Source organism: Cebidichthys violaceus, unplaced genomic scaffold (genome assembly GCF_023349555.1).
Source record: "Cebidichthys violaceus isolate CVI_PGR_0920_01 unplaced genomic scaffold, fCebVio1.0.p SCAF_1, whole genome shotgun sequence".
NCBI classification, from domain to species: domain Eukaryota; kingdom Metazoa; phylum Chordata; class Actinopteri; order Perciformes; family Stichaeidae; genus Cebidichthys; species Cebidichthys violaceus.
This window is the reverse complement of record NW_027176262.1, coordinates 17,577,993-17,599,065: the sequence shown is the minus strand read 5'-3', so window position 1 is coordinate 17,599,065 and position 21,073 is coordinate 17,577,993. Positions and strand designations below refer to the sequence as shown.

The 21,073-nt window shown below is 42.1% G+C and overlaps 1 protein-coding gene across 2 annotated transcripts in view; it reads right to left on the bottom strand.

Moving 5' to 3' along the window:
* The window catches only part of pak4 (p21 protein (Cdc42/Rac)-activated kinase 4), a 29,519-nt gene continuing 8,446 nt past the window's right edge, over positions 1-21,073 (bottom strand). The window contains exons 1-11 of one of the 2 annotated variants that reach the window (XM_068712781.1): positions 19,635-19,896; positions 9,743-9,979; positions 9,143-9,345; positions 8,792-9,005; positions 8,278-8,511; positions 7,151-7,609; positions 5,981-6,114; positions 4,730-4,856; positions 1,370-1,495; positions 1,139-1,273; positions 1-463 (exon numbers count right to left, since the gene is read on the bottom strand). In XM_068712781.1, coding sequence (XP_068568882.1) covers positions 308-463; positions 1,139-1,273; positions 1,370-1,495; positions 4,730-4,856; positions 5,981-6,114; positions 7,151-7,609; positions 8,278-8,511; positions 8,792-9,005; positions 9,143-9,345; positions 9,743-9,943 — 1,989 coding nt within the window. In that variant the 5' untranslated portion in view covers positions 9,944-9,979; positions 19,635-19,896 and the 3' untranslated portion in view covers positions 1-307. Of the gene's footprint in view, positions 464-1,138; positions 1,274-1,369; positions 1,496-4,729; positions 4,857-5,980; positions 6,115-7,150; positions 7,610-8,277; positions 8,512-8,791; positions 9,006-9,142; positions 9,346-9,742; positions 9,980-19,634; positions 19,897-21,073 lie in introns of those variants that run through there. The other variant, XM_068712790.1, reaches the window with a different exon arrangement.

Sequence of the window (21,073 nt, the reverse complement as noted above, 5' to 3'; positions counted from 1 at the left end):
CACACGCACACGCACGCACACGCACACACACACACACACACACACACACACACACACACACCGACCGCCTTATTGCCTCTTATTAGGGGAATACACTTCCCACAGTTCAGTGATTCACATAAAAAAAAGAATACTCCTGCACACCCAGTTTGCACTTTGCAGCTCACGGCTCGTTCCGAGAGAGCGTCGCCCCGAAGCGCAGCCCTCTCCCCCCGTGACCTCTGACCTGCGGGCCACCTCTCTGTGTGCAGGAGTATTCTGTTCCATCTGAACCTTGCGCACGCCACCCCTCCAGGGTCCGGAGCTCTCATCTCATCCTGTTCTGCCTCATCAGAGGGACGATGCAGGACGGCGGACCGGCCTTCGTCAGGAAGGGGTGTTTGAGAAGCTCGCTGGCTGAGCCCCTCTGACCCGGGTCTCGCACCAACATCCTGTCCAGGAAGCCCTTGAGCAGAGGGGAGACCTGGGAAAAGAGAGAAGGGAGAGGGAGGAAAAACATCCACGTGTTAATAACACTATCATGCGGGTTTGTGAAAGGGTAATCAATGGGGAATTAAACAGTTTTTGTTCTCCTCCTGCAAACTGCATTTCAAAACATATAGAACCACACAATCCACCCAAACAAACTTCACTTTCACTGGCTTAAAGGTTGGAGCGCAGACTTACACCAGTTGTTGTTGTTGTTATTCCTCTGTACTCATCTATGCCACACACTTCTGCTTAACCACTGCTGTATTTAGCCATCTTAGTGCTTTTATGAGTTGAATGTTACAGCAGTAGTGAGGATGGTGGCAGCAGTGCTGGGATCCGTGCCAGGGCTTGAGATGACCTCAAAGAAGCCCATAAAGAGCACATTAATGAAAGGTTACAGATTACGCAACGCTCCCTTAATGTAGTGTGTCACTTCTCGAAACCAGGCAACTAAATAATTGGTGCAATAAAAAAAAAAGTACAAAGGTTACAATCAACGCGGCAGGTTGACTCTGTAGAAGCTGAGGAGTCATGTTATAATACAAAACATGTTTTTCTGTGCAGCTGATTTTGTTGCTTTAGCTAAAATGTGTGATGTTATGATGACATCCGCTGATGCTGCTGCACACAAAGTGCTCTGTCAAACTCAAGCTTCTTGTCTTTGTACCTTGTGCAGGTTCTTCAGTTTGGGGGGCAGGTTGTCTCGGATCATTTTCATGGCTTTGAGTGGCGGCTCGTTGAAGTACGGCGGCTCCCCGTCCACCATCTCTATGACCATGATACCCAGAGACCAGATGTCCACCTGGACAGAGAGACGGACAACAAGCAGAAGAGATGTCCTCGTTCAGATGTTTACGTGACAAATAGCAGTGAAATCCTGAGGGAAGTGGGGTATTACCTCCGGTCCATAAGGCAGTCTGGATATGAGCTCTGGTGCCATCCAGTAAGGTGTTCCCACCAGAGACTTCCTTCTTTGCACTTCCTTAGATACCTGAGCACAAAACCCAAAGTCTGACAGCTTCACCTGCAGACAGAGAGACAGACAGATGGAGAGAGAGACAGACAGACAGGGAGATGGAGGCAGGAAGAGATTGATGAAATCTGAATGAATGTTACGATCATTTTTCACAGAAAATACAAAACAAGGTGACAGTGACAAAGACTTTTTAACATCCCGTTTGTGTATTTGAGGTTGGAGAACTACGATAGTTCTCTGCATCTACTTTATGTATACATTTGCAAAAACAGTCAGAAACTTTCCTGATGCTGTTACACCACCAAAAAACAAAGCCAGGTCATTTTTTTCCTCAAAGCCCAAAATCACAAAGTGGCTTGAGAATCAGTAGAGCAAAGGGCCCCTTCTGTCCTTCACAATACACCAATAGTAAAATTCAGGAAAGACAGATGAGAAAATGATACATAGATTGTAAACATATTTGAAGAATGGGACGGTGAGGTGTCCAAACTTTGGAGGAATATGTCGTGCAGGTGGTTTGAACGGAGTTTATTCAGAAGGCCTACTATCATAAATTCTTTCAGCATAGTGAATTTGACTTTAGATTATGGACAGATAAAGAAAAGTAACTTCTTTTCAAAAAAAGAAAAGAAAAAAAGGGTGCGTTTCAGCAGCATAACAATAAATACTGAATTTGGGAATGTGAGGCACAGCTTATGCTTCAATAGTTGAGGGTGCAGTCCCTGATATTCTCTCCTCGCTACCATCCACCCCTTTTGGTTTGTGCATGGCTGGGTATCTACACAGAGAAGCAGCCCTGGATGTTGCCCGCAAGGCCGACTCTCAGCCGCAGAAAGAGAAATGAAACAAACCTGCTATGAGAACCTCTGTATCTGTGTATGAACAACTCACAGATGAGACATTGTTATATGATGGCTAGCAATGACTGAGTGAGCTTCTTAGACGACACCGAAGACTTTAACATAAATCTAAAACTCTGACATTACAGTGAACCAGAATAGAGATGCAATGTCTTAACACTATTTTACAACACGCATTTCATCAGCCAGCACACAGCTGCATTTAGATACAAACACACCCTGCTGACGAGAAACACTTCAGGCTCGGTTGAGTCTGCTTTCCCCATCAGTCCCAACCACAAACCCAGCCCAGCCCTCAGAGGTCTTCTTCTCTGGTAAAACTAAAGAATTTCAACAGCTTGAAATCAGAAAGGTCATCTTCAGTGTTTAGAAAGAAATGCACGTCCAAACATTATTTGAACACAAAAGGACATAAAGAAACACTGTGAGCTACTCGTAGTTCGATAATCCTTTTATTCTATTTGTAACTATTGACACAGATCCCACTCTTTTATATGCTGTGACATGCATTTGCATAATAAGTTTGACACAGCTCCCATTGTGTTTGTACAAGGACCATATGGCTCGTAGAACCGGAGGTACGCTCTGCGGGGAGGTGAGCTCAGCTACATCTAGTCGGTACCGCTCCACCTCCCGCACCAGCTCCGGTTCCTTCCCCACCAGAGAGGTGACATTCCACGTCCCTAGAGCCAGTCTGCAATGCCTTGGTCCACCACCTTTGCCTGCTGCCCGGCACACAGTCCTGGGAGACCCTACCAGCGGACAACACAGCTCCCAGGGTCACTAGGGCACACAGACACCTTCGCCACGTTAAGGTGGCCGTTCATTTAAAGATCCTTATATCTGATTTAACAAGTTTTGTCCATGCAGCTTTAAGCCCTAGACCTTTTGCACAGGAAATAAAGGCATCAACCAATCACGTGTTGCGGACTTTAACATAGAGCAGAGTCTCTGAAAGGACACTGGGTGTCCTCTGAGAAACTCATTAGCAGGAGTCTGAGCAACATGAAGAAGACCCTGCAGGTGCTTCTTTTCTGCCTCAGACAGCACAGCAAGGCAGAAGCAGCACTTCTCAGTAACATGCTGCTGCAGGTCACAGCTCATAAAGACAACAAACCACAAACACTCAACAGCTATCGTCAAAGACGCTGTGGTTGACACGTTAGGTCATCTTAGCATCAAATGTGTGACTTGCACACATAAGCTATGTTTCTATAAGAGACGCAGTGGAAAAAACTACACCAGGCCCGAAGATTAATTCATTAATATAAGAAGAATGAAATGAGCAGACAGCATGTACGCAAGTTAATGCGGCTTACATTTGTGTCAATTCAAAAGCAGACAGAACTCTGATTAATGAACAAGCACAGAGAAATTGTTGCGACCTCACAGCTATAACAATAACAGATGTGAAAGCCTTGGATTACCATCACATCTGTGACCTCAATCTGCTGATTGACTCAAGGCGGTCAGTAGGATGTGGTACGCTGTGGAGAAAACGACTAATTTGTTCCCTTAAATTCACTGAATCGTTTGCACAATAGGAAGTGACCAATGTGGACAAAGTCACGAGCTATGCTCAAGACATTCCGCAAAAGGCTTGCCTCATTTTATCGGCCTTGTTGAAATGGTAAAGATGTGGTTTAAACTTCCGCTCAGCAGAACCACACATCTGTGCGGATTCAGCAACTTCTGACACACAGAGAGTCGCTGTCTTCTGTGTCCACGGCTGACACACCACAGTGCAAACTCAGACCGCTTGTGTGCGTTTGTCTGCCGACTGCCAAACACAAAAAACACAGTTCCTTTTTGCCCTCGTCTCGCTGTGCAACGTGTTGGTTTCATTTTTATGTAGAAAGCAGAAACTTGCTCGTTAACAAGCAGGAAGTGATTCGGCACCCGCCTTAGTTCTACAGTAGCGGTTAACAGACAGGCATTTAGTTCCTTTTTACAAGCCTTTATTCTTGCAACGCTGGGTGACGTTCTGTATTTAGTTTGTGCATCCTCTGAGAAAAACACTGCTCGTCCTGCTATGACTAGTCAAGATGTCTGCAGGGACAAAATGCTTGTATTCTGGTAAAGTGCTGCATCAGCCACAGCGTTGTGGTTTGACATGTAAAAGCAGATGCGTGATTGCTTCTCTTTTGTGCTGTGACTGGTCAGCTCACAAAATTAGTTTCTCCTTTTAAAAAGGAAGTTTTTTGACAGCTTTATTGAGTCTATAATGCCTTTCATAAAGGGGTCTTCCTGCCTAAAAAGAAGTGATGGTCTTCTGAAACCTAGTAATAAACCTCCGCCAAACAGTCAAAATGTCATCACTTCACCATTTTATTCTATTAGTAATTTGTGTGAAATAATAATTAGCTAAGAACTAATAAGTTATGAGGCATAAAAAAAAGCAGTGTCAGTGTGTGGTACGTACGCGTCCATCATGAGTGAGGAGGATGGAGTCACTCTTGATGTCTCTGTGGATCACACCCTGTGTGTGGAGGACGGACAGAGCCTTCAGGACAGACAGACACACCGTGGCGATCTGCTCCTCGTTCATCCTGCAGACACCAGAGAGATTCAGACTTCTCACCACCTCTGTTCTTACACTTGCATTAGTACCGCTATTTGTTTCTGGTTCAGTCTACAGTGAGGTGTGACGCCATATTGATGACCAGAATAAAGCCCCTTTGGACATTGTGTCAATATTTCATGAAGACGTAGTCATACAAAAAAGTTGCAAAAATCTGGAAAACAATCATTTTGTAATGTGTTGTGAAAAAATGTAAAAAGACACAGGTCGTTGTGGTCAGTGGTGGGAAAGTACATTTACTCAAGTACTGCACAATTCTTAGGCACTTTTACTTTGAGTATTTTCTTTTCATGGTACTTTATACTTCTACTTCATTACATTTATTTGACAACTTATGCTACTAATTACTTTGCAGATTCATATTATCAATACAAAATATAAATCAGCTGATGAATGGTGATGTATTATTACAGATTAAACTAACCAGCAGTATATATATATATATTTTTTTTTTACCGTTTTACTTTTTTACTATATGTCATATATTGAGAATGGGTGAGATTATTTTATATGCTGCTAAACAGAAAAGACTGTTCAAACAAAGTTTTGTTGTATAACAAGCAATGACAAATAAAGAAATCTAATCTAAAGTAATTAAGATTTACCAGCTGCAACATTAAAGTGATCAACACATTTATGCACCACTAATTGTGTGTGTGTGTGTGTGTGTGTGTGTGTGTGTGTGTGTGTGTGTGTATGTATGTATGTATATATATATCGTACCTTTTTTGTACTTTAGGTAGTTCAAGTATATTTAAATACTAATACTTATGTACTTTTACTTAAGTAAGACTTCAGATTCAGGACTTCTACTTGTTAAAGAGTATTTCTACACTCTGGTATTGCTACTTTTATTTAGTACAATATCTGAATACTTAATATCTCTACTAGGCAACACTGCCCCCTTATGGAGGAACAGGGTCTTTGTGGGTTAAGGATTTAATGAGGCACATTTAAAGTAGGATACAGAGTAATGGAGAGACAGTAATAATAAACAAAATGTATCACATGATATATTGATTACATGGAATAAAAGGTCACCCACAACTGTTAAAAACTGCGAGGCCATAAGGTGCATAAGTGACTTCCCACCTGGTGTGTGTCACGATGTCGGTGAGCGCTCCGCCCTCCAGGAACTCCATGACGACCCAGAGCTCGTCTCCCACCAGGTAGCTGTTGTACATCTCCACCACGTTCTCATGGTGATAGTCCCGCATGATCACCACCTACAGTTACCATGGAAACAGGAAGACAGACAGGTATGTTTACACGGGACCCTACACAGATAGAGAGACTGTCGTGTGTCTGTCGGGTCGATGCTGCGATCGATCAACAACCGTCGGAAACAACTGATGACTCAGCGGATTCAAGTGTCTACATGTAAAGTGGCAACTAATAGATTTGTGTGCATCACCACCACCACTACTACTATTACTACTACAAGAAAGTAATTTATACTGACAACAAATCAAATTCGTTCCACGAGAGGCCTTTTATGTAATTCATTGATTCTTTGTTTTTGCTGTTCTGCTGTCTTCATATGTGACATGTATGTCACATATGAAGTGTGGAACGTACATTTAGACTTGTAAATGTTAAATTCTAATATTTATATACAGAAGAGAAATACGGCAGTTACTTCATTGTGGATTAAAGACTATTTAGAAAAAAAAACAGACCGGTCATCTGTTTATAATGTTCAGTTTGTTGTTTTCAGAGTTATAGAGTTGTTAATTACATGTTTTAACATCGTGGTCCTAAGTAAGGATGGTGCTGTACTGAACTGCATTGTATTGAGAGTTGTTTCTAATATTCAATATTGCCCATTGTGTTTACATGTTTGTCAACAACAGTTTAGCACTAAAGCCAAATAAGCAGAGAAAAACAATTTTGGGTTTAAACCCAATGAGAGAGAAGAGCCCCTTAACATGAAGACGCCTGTATGTCGACTGGAATAACTGTTGTCTGTTAATGAATGAATGACTCTCTATACCCAAAAGAGCCTGAGAGTCCATTTTATCGATATATAAACAGTGGGTGTACTTGCATTATTATGCTGTTATATCATTACATCAGTGGCATAAAATGGTCTCAAAATGACTTCGTTTATAATAAATAATAATTTAATATTCATTGTAATCATCTGTGGCAGCATATCGTCCAACAAAAAGTACTGATCTTGAATGGCTCACTCATTTATGTAAATAAGGAAGAAAAAACACGCCTCAATATAATGTAGTCCAGAACAACTATAACTCTTACCTCATTGAAGAGGAGTTCTCTGCGCTGTTGCTTCCTCAGGTCCATCTTCTTCACGGCGACCAGCTTCCCGGTGGTCTTCACTGTGGCGATGCACACGATGCCCGTCGACCCCTCCCCGATTTTAATGTAGTGGTCCAGGTAGGTCCGCGGATCACCCGGGTCCACCACCATCTGTAGTGCCGCTCTGAACTGCTCGTGGGAAACCCTCTGCGGCTCCCTCTGCGGTGAGCGGCCCTGGGACGGAGCACCCGACGCCGGGGGCCCAGAGGGCACGGAGGGCCGAGGAGCCGGAACGTTAGGGTGCTGGGTGTGAGGGTGCTGGGTGGCCTCGGGGGTCAGGCTGGGGTGGGAGGTGTGATGAGGGTGCGGGTGGCTTACAGGGGGCTTGGAGCTGGAGGAGCCTCGGCTGGAGCCGCCAGAGGGGCCGTTTTTAGGGGAAGAGTCCTGGTGACGAACAGGCTGGAAGAAAGAGCGAGTCATCACAAACAGAATGTATAATTAATATAGAGGAAACTCACTCTTCAGGCTATATATTATAATATTTAACAATGTTTTGTCAGGAAAATCCATAGGACATGGCCAATCAAAGTACTTCATTACATTAATGTAAAAATCATACAGAAATCAAACAATGCAATAAAACATTGCTGCACACCGATTTGAAAAATGAACTTCGATGATCTAATATTGAAAGGGAAGGTTACAGCAGTTTAAATGGAGTGGGAAAATCTTGGATTTATTCTACATGAAAAATACAAACAGAAATCCAAGCATGGACCATAAGAAGTGAATTTTATTTGCCTGAATAGTTTAAATTATCTTTTAAATACTTCATTCTGTAAAGCACACTGACAAAGATGTTCTGTTGTAAAGAACACCCTGAACTTAACCTGCTTGACATTATCACATAAGCACCACCACCAGCCTTCAGTGGATATAATTGGTTAATTCTGACCTGGAGAACACAGAGCAAAGTGATAAGATCTACCATTCAGCAGCCTGCGGCTCAATTAGCACCGGTCTGCCTTTTTCTCTCGGTCAATAGCTTCCCTCAGCGCTGCTGTTTTCTCCTCCTGTCTATCCTGGCAACAGGCTGTCTGTCTCTCTGTTCATGCTGCCGTCCCCACCTGTCCTGTGGGGCTGCGTCCGCCCTCGCTGTCCGTCCTCGGGTAGGTGTTAAACGGCCGCGTGGTCTGCTGGGCAGTTTTCATCACACCCTCTGCCACCGGCGGTTTTGGGGTGCGGATGTTGGGCCCGGAGAGAGGCCTCTTGTCTCTGGGAGACTGAGGGCTGCTGTCCCGCACCGTGTAGCTGGACTTTGGCCTGAGGTCACCGGACTGATCCCTGTGAGCCACCTGCTCCTGAAGCGAGACAGGGTTTGGGTGAGAGATGGACGGTTTATCAGGATGTGTGAAAGAAAAAACTGATACAGGATATGTGGATTAACAATGAGGAAAACAAGCACACAAACTACATGGTGGAATCCTGCTGCAGTGTCAAATTAAACAAACTCAAATCTCTCGTTAATGTGGGAAATACCAACACGTTTAAGACTGTATTGGTCTGGAAGATAATGACTGCAAGAAAGAGAGCCAGATGAGTCCTTTGAACAGCAAATAATGAATCTTGTTGAGTCCCTACCTGACCCCGGTCCCGATGCTCTCTGTCTCTATGAGGTGGAGGAGGAGGGCCGGAGCCAGGCCTGTCCCTGTCCCTAGGGGCCCGGCTAGGCTCTTGGCCCCGGGGCTGCTGCTGGGGCCGGCCCTGGTCTCCCTCATCCCACTGAGGACGGAGGGTGCGCGGACCCTGGCGGTGGTCACCTCCACTCTGGTGGTGCTCCAATCTGGGTTGTTCCCTAGAAGCAGAGCGATGCAGAGGTCAGTGCACATACTTGGCTTGTATTGACAGAATCTCTTTGCTTTGATGATGATGATGATGATGATGATGATGATGATGATGATGCTGCTGACGTGCTGCGGTTGAACTACTCACCTGTCTTGGTGTGAGTGGTGTCTGTGGTGAGGGTCTCCGTTCTCCTGCCCGTTTCCTCCTGAAGATCTAGAGTCCTTGCGGGGCTGGATGGGGGGGCTGCCCCGTCGCAGGGAGTTGGAGCGAGTCACGGACATGGTGTCGAACTCGTCCAGCAGCCAGGTCAGAGAGCCGTCCACTCCGAGCTTGCTGCCACGTACAATTGTCTGGAGGAAAAACAGTGAAGAGTGAACCAGAGGAAAGGCCTGAGGATATTATTGAACCCAACGCTATTATCAAATCAGCACATCGGTCCCACTCTTTATCAATTCCCTCAATGACTCGAAACGATTTTCTGTGTGGAGGAAAGTAGGTCTACACAGGTTTTCAGCGTCAACGTAGCAACTGGACCGTTATAAAAAAATAGGCTTTTGAAGACCAAAGCACTGCAGTGACCATGTGTTAAAATGTAGGTAGCTACACATCAGTATCTTGAGTTATAATCAGTCAAAATACAGCTTGGTCAAAATCCACAAACTAATAAACATAATTCGTGACATTCAAGACATTATTTTCCTTTGCTAACAACTTGATTGTTGTTGAGGTATTTTTGGCTCCTCCCACCTTTCGCGGCTCTACAGTAGTGATGATAGTGGCGTCGATGAAGGGTTTGGGCCTTTTGGCCGTGTCTTCGATGAGCGACTGCCATTGCCGCGGCAGCCCGACGAACTTCTGCTCCTGCTCGTCAAAGTCTGTGTGCACGCGATGCTCAAAGTTGGACGGAGCGGAGATCTGGATGCGAGACTTTTTCTTTTTAGTGAACATGATGGCGGCCGTGGCAGCTGCAGACTAGCATCAGACCTGCAAGGGAGGAAGGAGGAAAGAGAGGGAGGGTCAGCAAGAAAGGCGGAGGAAAACTGAAATCTTTCTAGTGGTATATGTAGAACATAGCACACATGCATGCAGACAGGTATAGACAACTTCAGAAAACACATTATACCTGAAAATACACCTGTTTAAACAGTATTTGAAAATATGAATTCGTATTTAAGATTTAAGGCCAGCTGGATACGGTTTTAAATAAAATACAATCAATGATTGACACAGAGTAAACGCAGAAACTAGTGTCGATTCAAACATAAGAAAGAAAATCAAGTCCTTGTTTGCAAAACTCACGTCACTTTATATTTTGTTTGTGTGCAGTTCAACAAATAAATGACCACCCGAGCGACTTTCTTCGGCACATTGAGCATTTAGCAGCATACTGCCATTAAACCAGCTGTGATATTTAGCTGAATGTCATGGGCAGCCTCAACAAGGGGCTCCGTGCTGGACTCCCATCACTAACCCAGGACAGGACCTCCTGCTCCAGTGTTTCCTAATATTATTATTATTATTATTATTTTAGACATGATTCTGAATAAGAGTGTGAAAGCAAGAGGATGCCTCTGATAACTTTCCTCAGCCCTTGTATCTAAACACACTGCCTGGTGACATTTCCCTTTGAGAACAACTTTCAATTTTATGGCTGCAAAAGGATTGGCATCCATGTTGGGGTGCTATGAATCCCAAAGAAAGATAGATAGATAGATAAGTAAAAAGCTGAATGGATAGATTTTAAAAAAGATTGACCGACAGAAAGACAGAAAAGTGTGAGTTAAAAAGTATAAATTATACCCTTTAAACATGAGAATGCATTCAAGTGTGCCAACTTCTGTAAGGTGGGCAAAATGTTATCCAATCACTGAACAAAAGGGACTAAAAGTATTTACTACACTAAACATCAACTAGGGGGACAAAATATTAGACATGCTAAAGTGACTACAGCACAGTACAGTGTCACCACAGAGTGCAGCCTCAGATTGAGTAGACAACTTGTTGACGATGCAGGTCTTTTTGCACATAAGACAAAATACGGCAGGACCATCGCCAATTGGTCAAACACACAGCGCCGCTGTTTTAACTCGCATATTGCTTTATTCATAAAACGAGCAAGTACTCTAGTGTCAATTTGAGATGGGAGAGCATTTTTCTTTGTTTAAAAACATAAATAAAGTTAGGCTTTGCTGTCGGCTTCTCGACTCATTTAAGAAAAGACAGAAATGAGAGAGAGCGGTCGCATGGGCGAGCCGAGACGGCGAGCGATAGAAGAGAGGCAGCGTGGTGGTGCTCTGAACGATTGTTTCACAGTGGTTACGTTCTAAAGTACAAATAAACAACCATCAAACACTCAACAGATGAGTCACTGCCTCATATTGTTCTACAGCGAGTCAATAACAGGAACAAATGATCATCAAAGTCATCTAATCAGTATAAATATTAAAATCTGCTGCTATTGTGGTTGGATGGAATAACAACCCCTCAGATGGTGGAGGATTTCTGAGTTTACAAAGTATCCTGTGAAGCCCAGCTCACCATTTTTGGGCTTGGGTGTAAATAGCCTCTCAACCATGCTGCTTTGTCGTTGGGTATCAAAAGAGACACTCCCAGTACTCAAACAGAGGCTCGCTGGTGTGGTACAAGCAGACCAGAGGGGGCAACAGGAGTGGTGGGACAAACACAATCCTTTTTTCTTGTTTTTTCTACAAAATACTGAGAGGGCGATCTGGGCGGGTCATGAGTTAGAAGTCATGAGTCACGGTTCACAGTCTGCAGCATTAGTGAAGCCTTTCAAAGCACAATTGTTTGAAGTGGAGCCGGACCCGCCCGGCAACACACAGAGACATGAGGTTCAAGGCCAACAATGACACGAGCTCCAATGCAGCGTTGTACTAAGAACAGGCCAGAGACATGATGGTACGTTGCTAATGTGGAGATTTATCTGCAGAGACATATTGCATGAGTGTTGTTGTACGTTGCAACGGGTCAGTGAAGCAACACTTATCCTCAGTTTCTATGGCACAGCTAAATTAATAGCTTTGCTTATGAATTACTATCAAATGTCATAGCTTTTTAATGAGAATGCATAATGACAATATAAATCACAATGTGTTCCAGGGACGTTTTAAAAGTGACAGAGCAGCAACCCGGTCATTCTATCATTTTGCGGTCACATTAACCCTCAAATATTTTAGCATGTTTTTCATCACATCTAGACCTTCAATAAATTATATCAGATTTTTCACTATTGACGTAGTGCCAGTATCTTCAAAGGACATGTTCAGTTACTCCACCAAACTAGCAACACTGGATTTTAAATCTCATAACAGCGAGGTTACAACGCTGATGATAAATGCCTCTTTCCATTCATAACGAGTGTGGTGACAACAGAGAAGAGGCCCACATATCAATGCATCTAAACTCTGGGACACAGATTGTAACTACTGGCTCATGAGAGGACAAAATGAATGGTGGCTGAAGAAATCATATGACCTACAGAACACAATAACATAAACTAATATGTCATGCACCCAATGATTAGCTCTTCTTTTTTATAGCAAAAAAGGAACCATTAGGGCTGTTGGTGGTGATGTCTTATTGAAAGCATAAGGACCTTCAGCAAACCATAAATCAGCATGAAAAATGGCCACGTGGGGATTGAGAGTGACGCTGAGCGTCTCGTAGTCAGAGACAGCAGTCTGGCTGTGAACCGCGGAGGATTGTGGCTGTTAAATCCGGGGCTGCATCTGGAGATATCGGGAACTCTTAGCTCGAGTGGTTGCAAGATTTTACTGCTGCTGTAGAGCCAAGATGTGATAAAAAGTTGAACTGTAACTAAGGCTGTGCGGTAAACAGTAAACAGATTACAGAGCTCTGACATCAAAGGGCTTTATTTGAGAAGCAGTTTCATTTGCTTGGTGGCACGTAGATGAGTTGTTTGTAGTACGAATAAACAGAACTGTGTGGGAGGGCTTTACATCAAAATGTGACTTTGGGTGTGCAATTCTGTGGACGATAAATGCACATGAAGGGTCAAATCGCAATAACTAGAGGTCGACCCATAGTGGATTTTTTAACACCAATAAAATAACAACAGTTTCCAGCAAACAATCTTTGATTGTATTACAAACTGTTGAACTGACCAACTAAGTCAAAATAATAATACCTAAATTTAATAAATCATAAAAAATCTAGGCAAGATGATTTATATTTTTTGAAAGAGAGAAGTGAAGTCTGAGTTCATGAAGGGCTTTACTTCTGTAGGCTACTTTACTTCTGCAGGCTACTTTACTTCTGCAGGCTACTTTACTACTTCTGCAGTACTACTTCTTTTGCAAGTACACTGTTGTTAATCAACCCGTTTTTTGTCACTCTGAATTCAATCATTAGTAAGAGAACATCCTGAAGTGTGACTTGATGGATTATCATTTTTGGAATATGTTGTTCTTATTTACAATGGCCAAATGTTTCCGGAGTTTTTATTGTGTGTGAGAAAAAATTATATCTGACGTAGTCTCCAATAAAAAAACGTAATTTAAAGTCTGTAGCGCAGTTCTGGTTCTGTAAAAACATCCTTTCAACCTCCAAAAATGACACAGATGTAATAAAAATGCGCCAGTTAAACAACCCATTCAGCCATGCACACTACTGAAGATGAAAATGATTTGTGTCTGGAGATCGTCATTACTTTTGCTTCTATAAAATACGTTTATCAAAATGCACAAAAAGTCTGCTGGGTCAAAAATATACATACAGCAGTGCTAATATTTGGTTACATGTCCCTTGGCCATTTTCACTTCAATTAGGCGCTTTTGGTAGCCATCCACAAGCTTCTGGCAAGCTTCTCGTTGAATCTTTGACCACTCCTCTTGACAGAATTGGTGCAGTTCAGTTAAATTTGATGGCTTTCTGACATGGACTTGTTTCTTCAGCATTGTCCACATGTTCTCAATGGGATTTTAAGTCAGGACTTTGGGAAGGCCATTCTAAAACCCTAATTCTAGCCTGATTTAGCCATTCCATTACCACTTTTGATGTGTGTTTGGGGTCATTGTCCTGTCGGAACACCCAACTGCGCCCAAGACCCAACCTTCGGGCTGATGATTTTAGGTTATCTTGAAGAATTTGAAGGTAATCCTCCTTCTTCATTATCCCATTTACTCTCTGTAAAGCACCAGTTCCATTGGCAGCAAAACAGCCCCACAGCATAATACTACCACCACCGTGCTTGACGGTAGGCATGGTGTTCTTGGGGTTAAAGGCCTCACCTTTTCTCCTCCAAACATATTGCTGGGCATTGTGACCAAACAGCTCGATTTTTGTTTCGTCTGACCACAGAACTTTCCTCCAGAAGGTCTTATCTTTGTCCATGTGATCAGCAGCAAACTTCAGTCGAGCCTTAAGGTGCCGCTTTTGGAGCAAGGGCTTCCTTCTTGCACGGCAGCCTCTCAGTCCATGGAGATGCAAAACACGCTTGACTGTGGACACTGACACCTGTGTTCCAGCAGCTTCTAATTCTTGGCAGATCTGCTTTTTGGTGGTTCTCGGTTGACTCTTCACCCTCCTGACCAATTTTCTCTCAGCAGCAGGTGATAGCTTGCGTTTTCTTCCTGATCGTGGCAGTGACAAAACAGTGCCATGCACTTTATACTTACAAACAATTGTTTGCACTGTTGCTCTTGGGACCTGCAGCTGCTTTGAAATGGCTCCAAGTGACTTTCCTGACTTGTTGAAGTCAATGATTCGCTTTTTCAGATCCATGCTGAGCTCCTTTGACTTTCCCATTGTAGCGTTTGTGGGCGTTTGTATCCAATGAGCCCTATTTAAATGGCCTCAGAGAAGTCACCAGCTGTAGTCACTCATAATCACTCACAAGAAGTTAAGAGGCCATGCTATGAAGCTCATTTCATTGACACAACTTTCTAAGTCACCAAAATTGCTAATTCATGTTGCTGTATGTATATTTTTGACCCAGCAGATTTTGTCACTTTTTCTGTTAACCCATAATAAAGTCATGAAAGAACCAAACTTCATGAATGTTTTTTGTGACAAAGAAGTATCTGTTCCAATCACTCTATCAAAGAAAAATCAGAGTTGTAGAAATAACTGGAAACTCAAGAGAGCCATGACATTATGTTCTTTACAAGTGTATGTAAACTTTTGACTACAACTGTGTGTGTGTGTGTGTGTGTGTGTGTGTGTGTATATATATATATATATATGTGAAGGTGTGAAGATAAAAAAAGTTAGATTCTGCAAAAATAAAATAGTGTACTGAGGTCAATCTATTTTTTTTTCAGAATAAATTTAAACAAACCATATTTGCAACCTTTTTACACCAATAATTGAAATTAATTTAAAACTTTTTGAGATCTATCAAGACATGCAGACACCTTGTTCCAACTACTTTGAAGCAAAACAACAAAACATAAATGATAAAATAATACATTGTGATTTTTAAATATTACCGTAACATCTGTGCCAATAAAAGTGCACACAGAAAGCTCAAAGATAAAAGTGCCTCCACTGAGTATAAATCATGCCCATCAAATGGGGCGTGGCTTGGGACAGACACTCTTTTAAACTGAGGATAAAAACAGAAGCAGAGCTTCACTGCTGCACCGTGCCGCCCACTCAAACAGTTAATGCTCACACAGAGTCCACCAGAAGCTATAAAAGGACTGCTCCTCTCACAGAGCACAACAAGCAACCCCTCCCTGAACACAGCAGTCACTGTAGTCATAGCTTCCCTCTGTGTTTTACCCTCCCACTCAATATCCATCACTATCCCACCACTCCCCTCAACCTCTCTTTCTGCTCTTCTTCCCCCTTCCTCCCACTTCTCTTCTCACCCTGTATGCCTGGTTGAACAGTGAGAAAGCCTGTCCGTTCTGCGGGTCCAGAGCCAGGCTGATGAGCCCTGGATGATGCTACTGTCCTCCGGTCTGATTCAAGTACTGCACATGGGTGGTCCACGCTTGGAAAAACACACCGTCATTCACAACAACACTATTTAGTAATGATACAGTTGGGAATTAAACTGGTCTGAATTGGATTTATAAGGGCAGTACATTTGTGAGGAAACATGCTTTTTGATTCTACTTATTGATTCCAGAGAGCAATTCTAAACCTACCACAGCACCATGTAGAGTGTTAGAAATACAGTGGACATCTCAAAAGTATGTTTGAGCATGTCAAGCACATTGTTGTCACTGCACAAAAAACGTATTCATGCATTCGGCCTAAAGGATCAAAAGCAATGACAAAGTAATTTATGACAAACAACATTAAACACACAAAAAAATGGTTTTCTTTCAACATGATTGTAAAAAAAAAACCCACAAAATTTGGGTGATGTGGTTGAAATCAAGACAACAATGAGAATAATTTTCCAACACTTAAAATCACTGTATTCAAATTCTGAACTACTATGAATGAAAAAGGAATCTGACTTTCTACAGTGCAGTTGCCTATTTTGAGAACTTAACATGAGCAAAACATTTGTTCTCTGCAATGTTTTATTTAAGCAGTAAAGATATAAAATATAATTACAGCTTCTCAGAGCACGCCAGATAAATGTCATCTTAAAAATCAGAACACAAAACTGAACATTTTCTGTCATCTCTGCTCATTACGAACGTTATCCTATTATCGACCCAGTGGTGACCTCACATTAAGTGAGCTACCAGTAATAACCCTCTGATCACATCAGGTTCACCCGGTCATACATTGTGGGAGAAGCCACACTATGAAAACACCTCAGAGCGTCACACAGCTCCTCCCTCCGCTCTAATGATTTTCTGTCTGCGGCTCCATTGAGCCACACCGAGCACAACTATCTCCCTAAGAAAACACTGACAACACTCGGCCAATACAAACACACTTCAATGAACCAAAATAAATCTTTATGACACCAGGTGATTTACTTCAGAAATGGATTTGAAGATTCTACTTTCTCATCCCACCATGTAACAAACCATCATTCATGAAAACAAAATCAGTCCTGCTCTTGTTAAGCAAATCATTCTTCCATATAAAAACTAATATTTACAAAATACCTAAAAAGCTCATGAACTGAATACCAATGCTTAACTTTAGTATTCTGAACACATTTTTTCAGTTACAACATTACATTACATTACAGTCAGTTAGCAGACGCTTTTATCCAAAGCGACTTACAATAAGTGCATTCAACATTGGTGATCAAAAGAACTAGTCACCAGAAGTCATAAGTACATCTCCTTTTCCAAACAAGCATCTAAGAGCATGAAGCAGAGCATAACTCAGAGCCAAAGTACAGTGCAGAAACAAAGAAAAACAGTTAGTGCAAAAAAGTAATACGAATACAATAAGTGCAACAGGCTAGTATGAATACAATAAGTGCTAAGTTGAAGGCTCAGGGTAGCACTTCCGGAAGAGGTGGGTTTTCAGTCTGCGCCGAAAGATGGGCAGCGACTCTGCTGTCCTGACGTCAGTGGGAAGTTCACTCCACCACTGTGGGGCCAGGACAACACGTTGGAAGATGTAATAAGTGTCCTTTAATGAATGCATAGAAACACTCTTGTTCACATAGAGGCCACAACGAGAGATAAATCCTTACATTTTACAGCTGACCACAGAGTTAAGGCAGTATATGGCCTCTCAATGACGGCTCGCAACCTGCCAACAACACGACACAAAGTTCCCAGCCAAGGCAAAAATAATATTAAAAAAAATACATTAAACATTACCAGGCGATAATTTATCACGCTAGATTTAATATAGAGTTGTTTTTGGTCCCTTCACCAAAGCTACAAAATGAACGTACAGGTATTAGCTCTTCACTGAGACACTGATTTAACAAGTGAGATGCCCAAAAGCAGACAAGAGGGGTGTTCAGGTTACCATTGTTGTTGTGCAGCTCTTACATTAGCTTGCTGGTGCTGAATCAGGGGTGATAATTAATAGCCTGTTCTCTCACTACAGCGCGCGCACACACACACACACACACACACACACACACACACACACACACACACACCAGATTGGGAAAGAGTGCTGTGCAAACATAGTGAACACTTTGTGACCTTGGTGCCACTGACTGCTCTGACAACCATCAGCCTGCTCACAACAGTGGTGGGAAGTACACAAGTAGTGCACTTAAAAACAACGTTACGGTGCTTGTACTAGTATTTAGGTATTTAGTCCTTAGCATTTCGTTTTAATGCTAATTTATACTTCTACTCTACTAATAATGGAGCATTTTTACATTGTTGTATTGGTAAGATATGAATTCTTAACAAAACTGTGCATGTGTAACAGTGTCAGCTTCAATATGAGACTTGGTGTGCCTGCTGACATCTGACTGATATTATAGTAAATTAGGTGGCTCAGACACAGAGTGGGTGGTTGCACTTAATTTAAGTTCACATGACATGAAACTGCATCACCCAGCTAATCTTAATATCATGAGATCTCAAAAGTAACAACAGGTTAACAACAGATCTCAGTCATTTCATCAGAACACATACATGCTGAAGATCTGGTTAAAACAGAATATCATACATTTATGGATCATAATCCTGATCATCCTGACTCCAAACAGTTAGTCTACACAGGACAGGAGGCATTTCACGTAAGGACTTCATATTAGGGGACTCGACTCATGGCTGAAGAAACAAAACCCGAAGTATGTTGAATGTTTACAATTTGAAGGAGCCGTTATCATTTAATCTCTGCATATGTGAGCCCTTAGTATAATCTGTAAAGATTATTCTTTAGTGTAACATCCAGACCTGCGATTTAGAGGATTTTGGATTAGATAATTTTTATTGAATCACATCTGTTCCTCATTAAATTAAGTAAGGGTTCAACAATTCTCACAACTCGGAGATTTAAACAACAAAACAAACAAATAATCAAGACAAAATTTGATATTTGCTTTGTTTTGCACATTACTAAAGGAATGAATCCTACATATCAAACAGGGCTCCTCCCTAAATCTGTAAACCTAATTCCTATTCCCCCAACACTCAAAAACAAAGAGGCAGCGACCACAGGCAACTCCATTCTCTATATCTCAGCCCAAAGAACATATAAAATAATTAATCATGTCATCATTTATAGGTTCCTTGTCTCAAATTACTTTGTTAAATAACAAAATGCATGAAACAAACTTCCTGCAGAAAAGAGCACAAATACACAACTTCCTGCAGAGTTTGAACACAGTGACAAGCTAAATCTGCCCCCCCACAAGTGTCACCAACACTTGTGCAAAGAGAGACGGAAGCCCGGGAGTCCAACAGCTGCCTCTACCGTCACCAATAAGAGAGTCAGTACCAGGTCTGAATGGTGAGAGTCGGTCAGAGGAGAGCGATCAGTTCTCAGCTGTCGATGTGAAACACGGATCGTTGTTCGCTACCTTCACACAAGGAAAACAATAACGTTACTATGTCGTCGTCGTCCCCCCCCCCCCCCCCGACTCACAGCTAATCCACGCGGTGAGATTTTAAACAACAGAGTGCTGTTGTTGTGGCCCAGATTAACTCTAGCTTGGTGCAGCAGCCGCGACGTTACCTGAAGTTGTAACGATAAAACTCCGGAGTTAAATTAAACAATACAGCGATACGAGTCACCATTTCTTGTCGAGTTAACTCACTTTCAGTCACAGGTACAGCCACACGCTATCCACCTGATCTCATGTCGGCGCTGAGGAAGAACTCGGAGGAGAAAACTGACTCCGGAGCAACAAAGTTGTTTCCGTGAAGAAGTTAAACTCACTCTTCGTCACGTCTTCGTACAGAAAACGTGACAGATAACGACGGTTAGCGTGTACAACATAAACGTGAGTATATTTTAACACCGAAAAGCGCCGTAGCTTTGGGTTGCAAATACCAAAAAAGTGTGTCGCATTCCTATGGTTTCAGCTAGATTTGGCCCAGTATCGTGACGTCACTGGAGGGAGGGCGGGAACCATTAGCGCGAGACTATTAGCGACGTCATGTGCTGTCAGATAAGGTTGAACGTAACAGACACCGGACCTTTCTCTACGCTCTTCCTTCCTGTCTCACGTAACACACCTGGCTCTCACAGGTGTGTACTGTTACCTTGGCTGCAGTGGTGGAAGAAGTATTCAGAGCCTTGACTGAAGTAAAAGTACCAATACCCACAATGTGAAAATACTGCACTACAAGTAACAGTCCTGGATTCAGCACCTATTTAAGTGGAAGTAGCCTATAAGCAAAATGTACGTACAGTACTAACAGTACAAGAACTCATTCTGAGGTGAAATGTCAGTGTTTTACTGTAATATACAGTGATGACATGTAAACTGCATATCTCTGACAGCTACAGTTACTTTGCAGATTCAGAATAATACAAAATCCAAACCAACAAATAAATTATGATGCAATATGTGATAGATAAAGAAAAAACGTCATTGACTTGATTAGAAATTCACAAGCTACTTTTACCAGTTTCAACATATAAGTGATGTACACATGAATGTATCAGTACGAATAAACCAAGTGCTGCTTTTAGTTTAGTACATGGTCTTAATACTTCTTCTTCCACTAATTAAATATATTTATTTTACTGCTGTAGATGTTTTTGAATCTTTTATATTTATGGTTGTAAAGTTTAATCTGGAACAATACATCATATTTTATAAGATCCTCATACGTTTGAGAGAACCACGTATGAAGAAAAACTGTCCAAAACTGTTGGACAAATGGAGTAAAAGGTACAATATTTACCTCCGAGATGTAGTGTAGTAGAAGTATAAAGTAGCATGAAATACTTCTACACAGTACAAGTACCTTGAAGAACTTAATGTAACAGTCTTGCATCACTTGCAATGATGAATAAAGCAAAAATTAAGGAAATAACCAATTCATTTTGGCTAGAAAATGACTATCAAAAAATTGTTTCATCTCTAGTGGAGTCAAACTGAATCTACTGAAGACTGACTATTACTGCTTCGATAGTAAACAGCACATGAATTCCCCAAATACAAAATATTAGGTCAATACTTGCTTGAATGATTGAGTGATTATAAACATCAAGAAAATAAAATAAAAGGGAGGTGTGGTGAAAGAT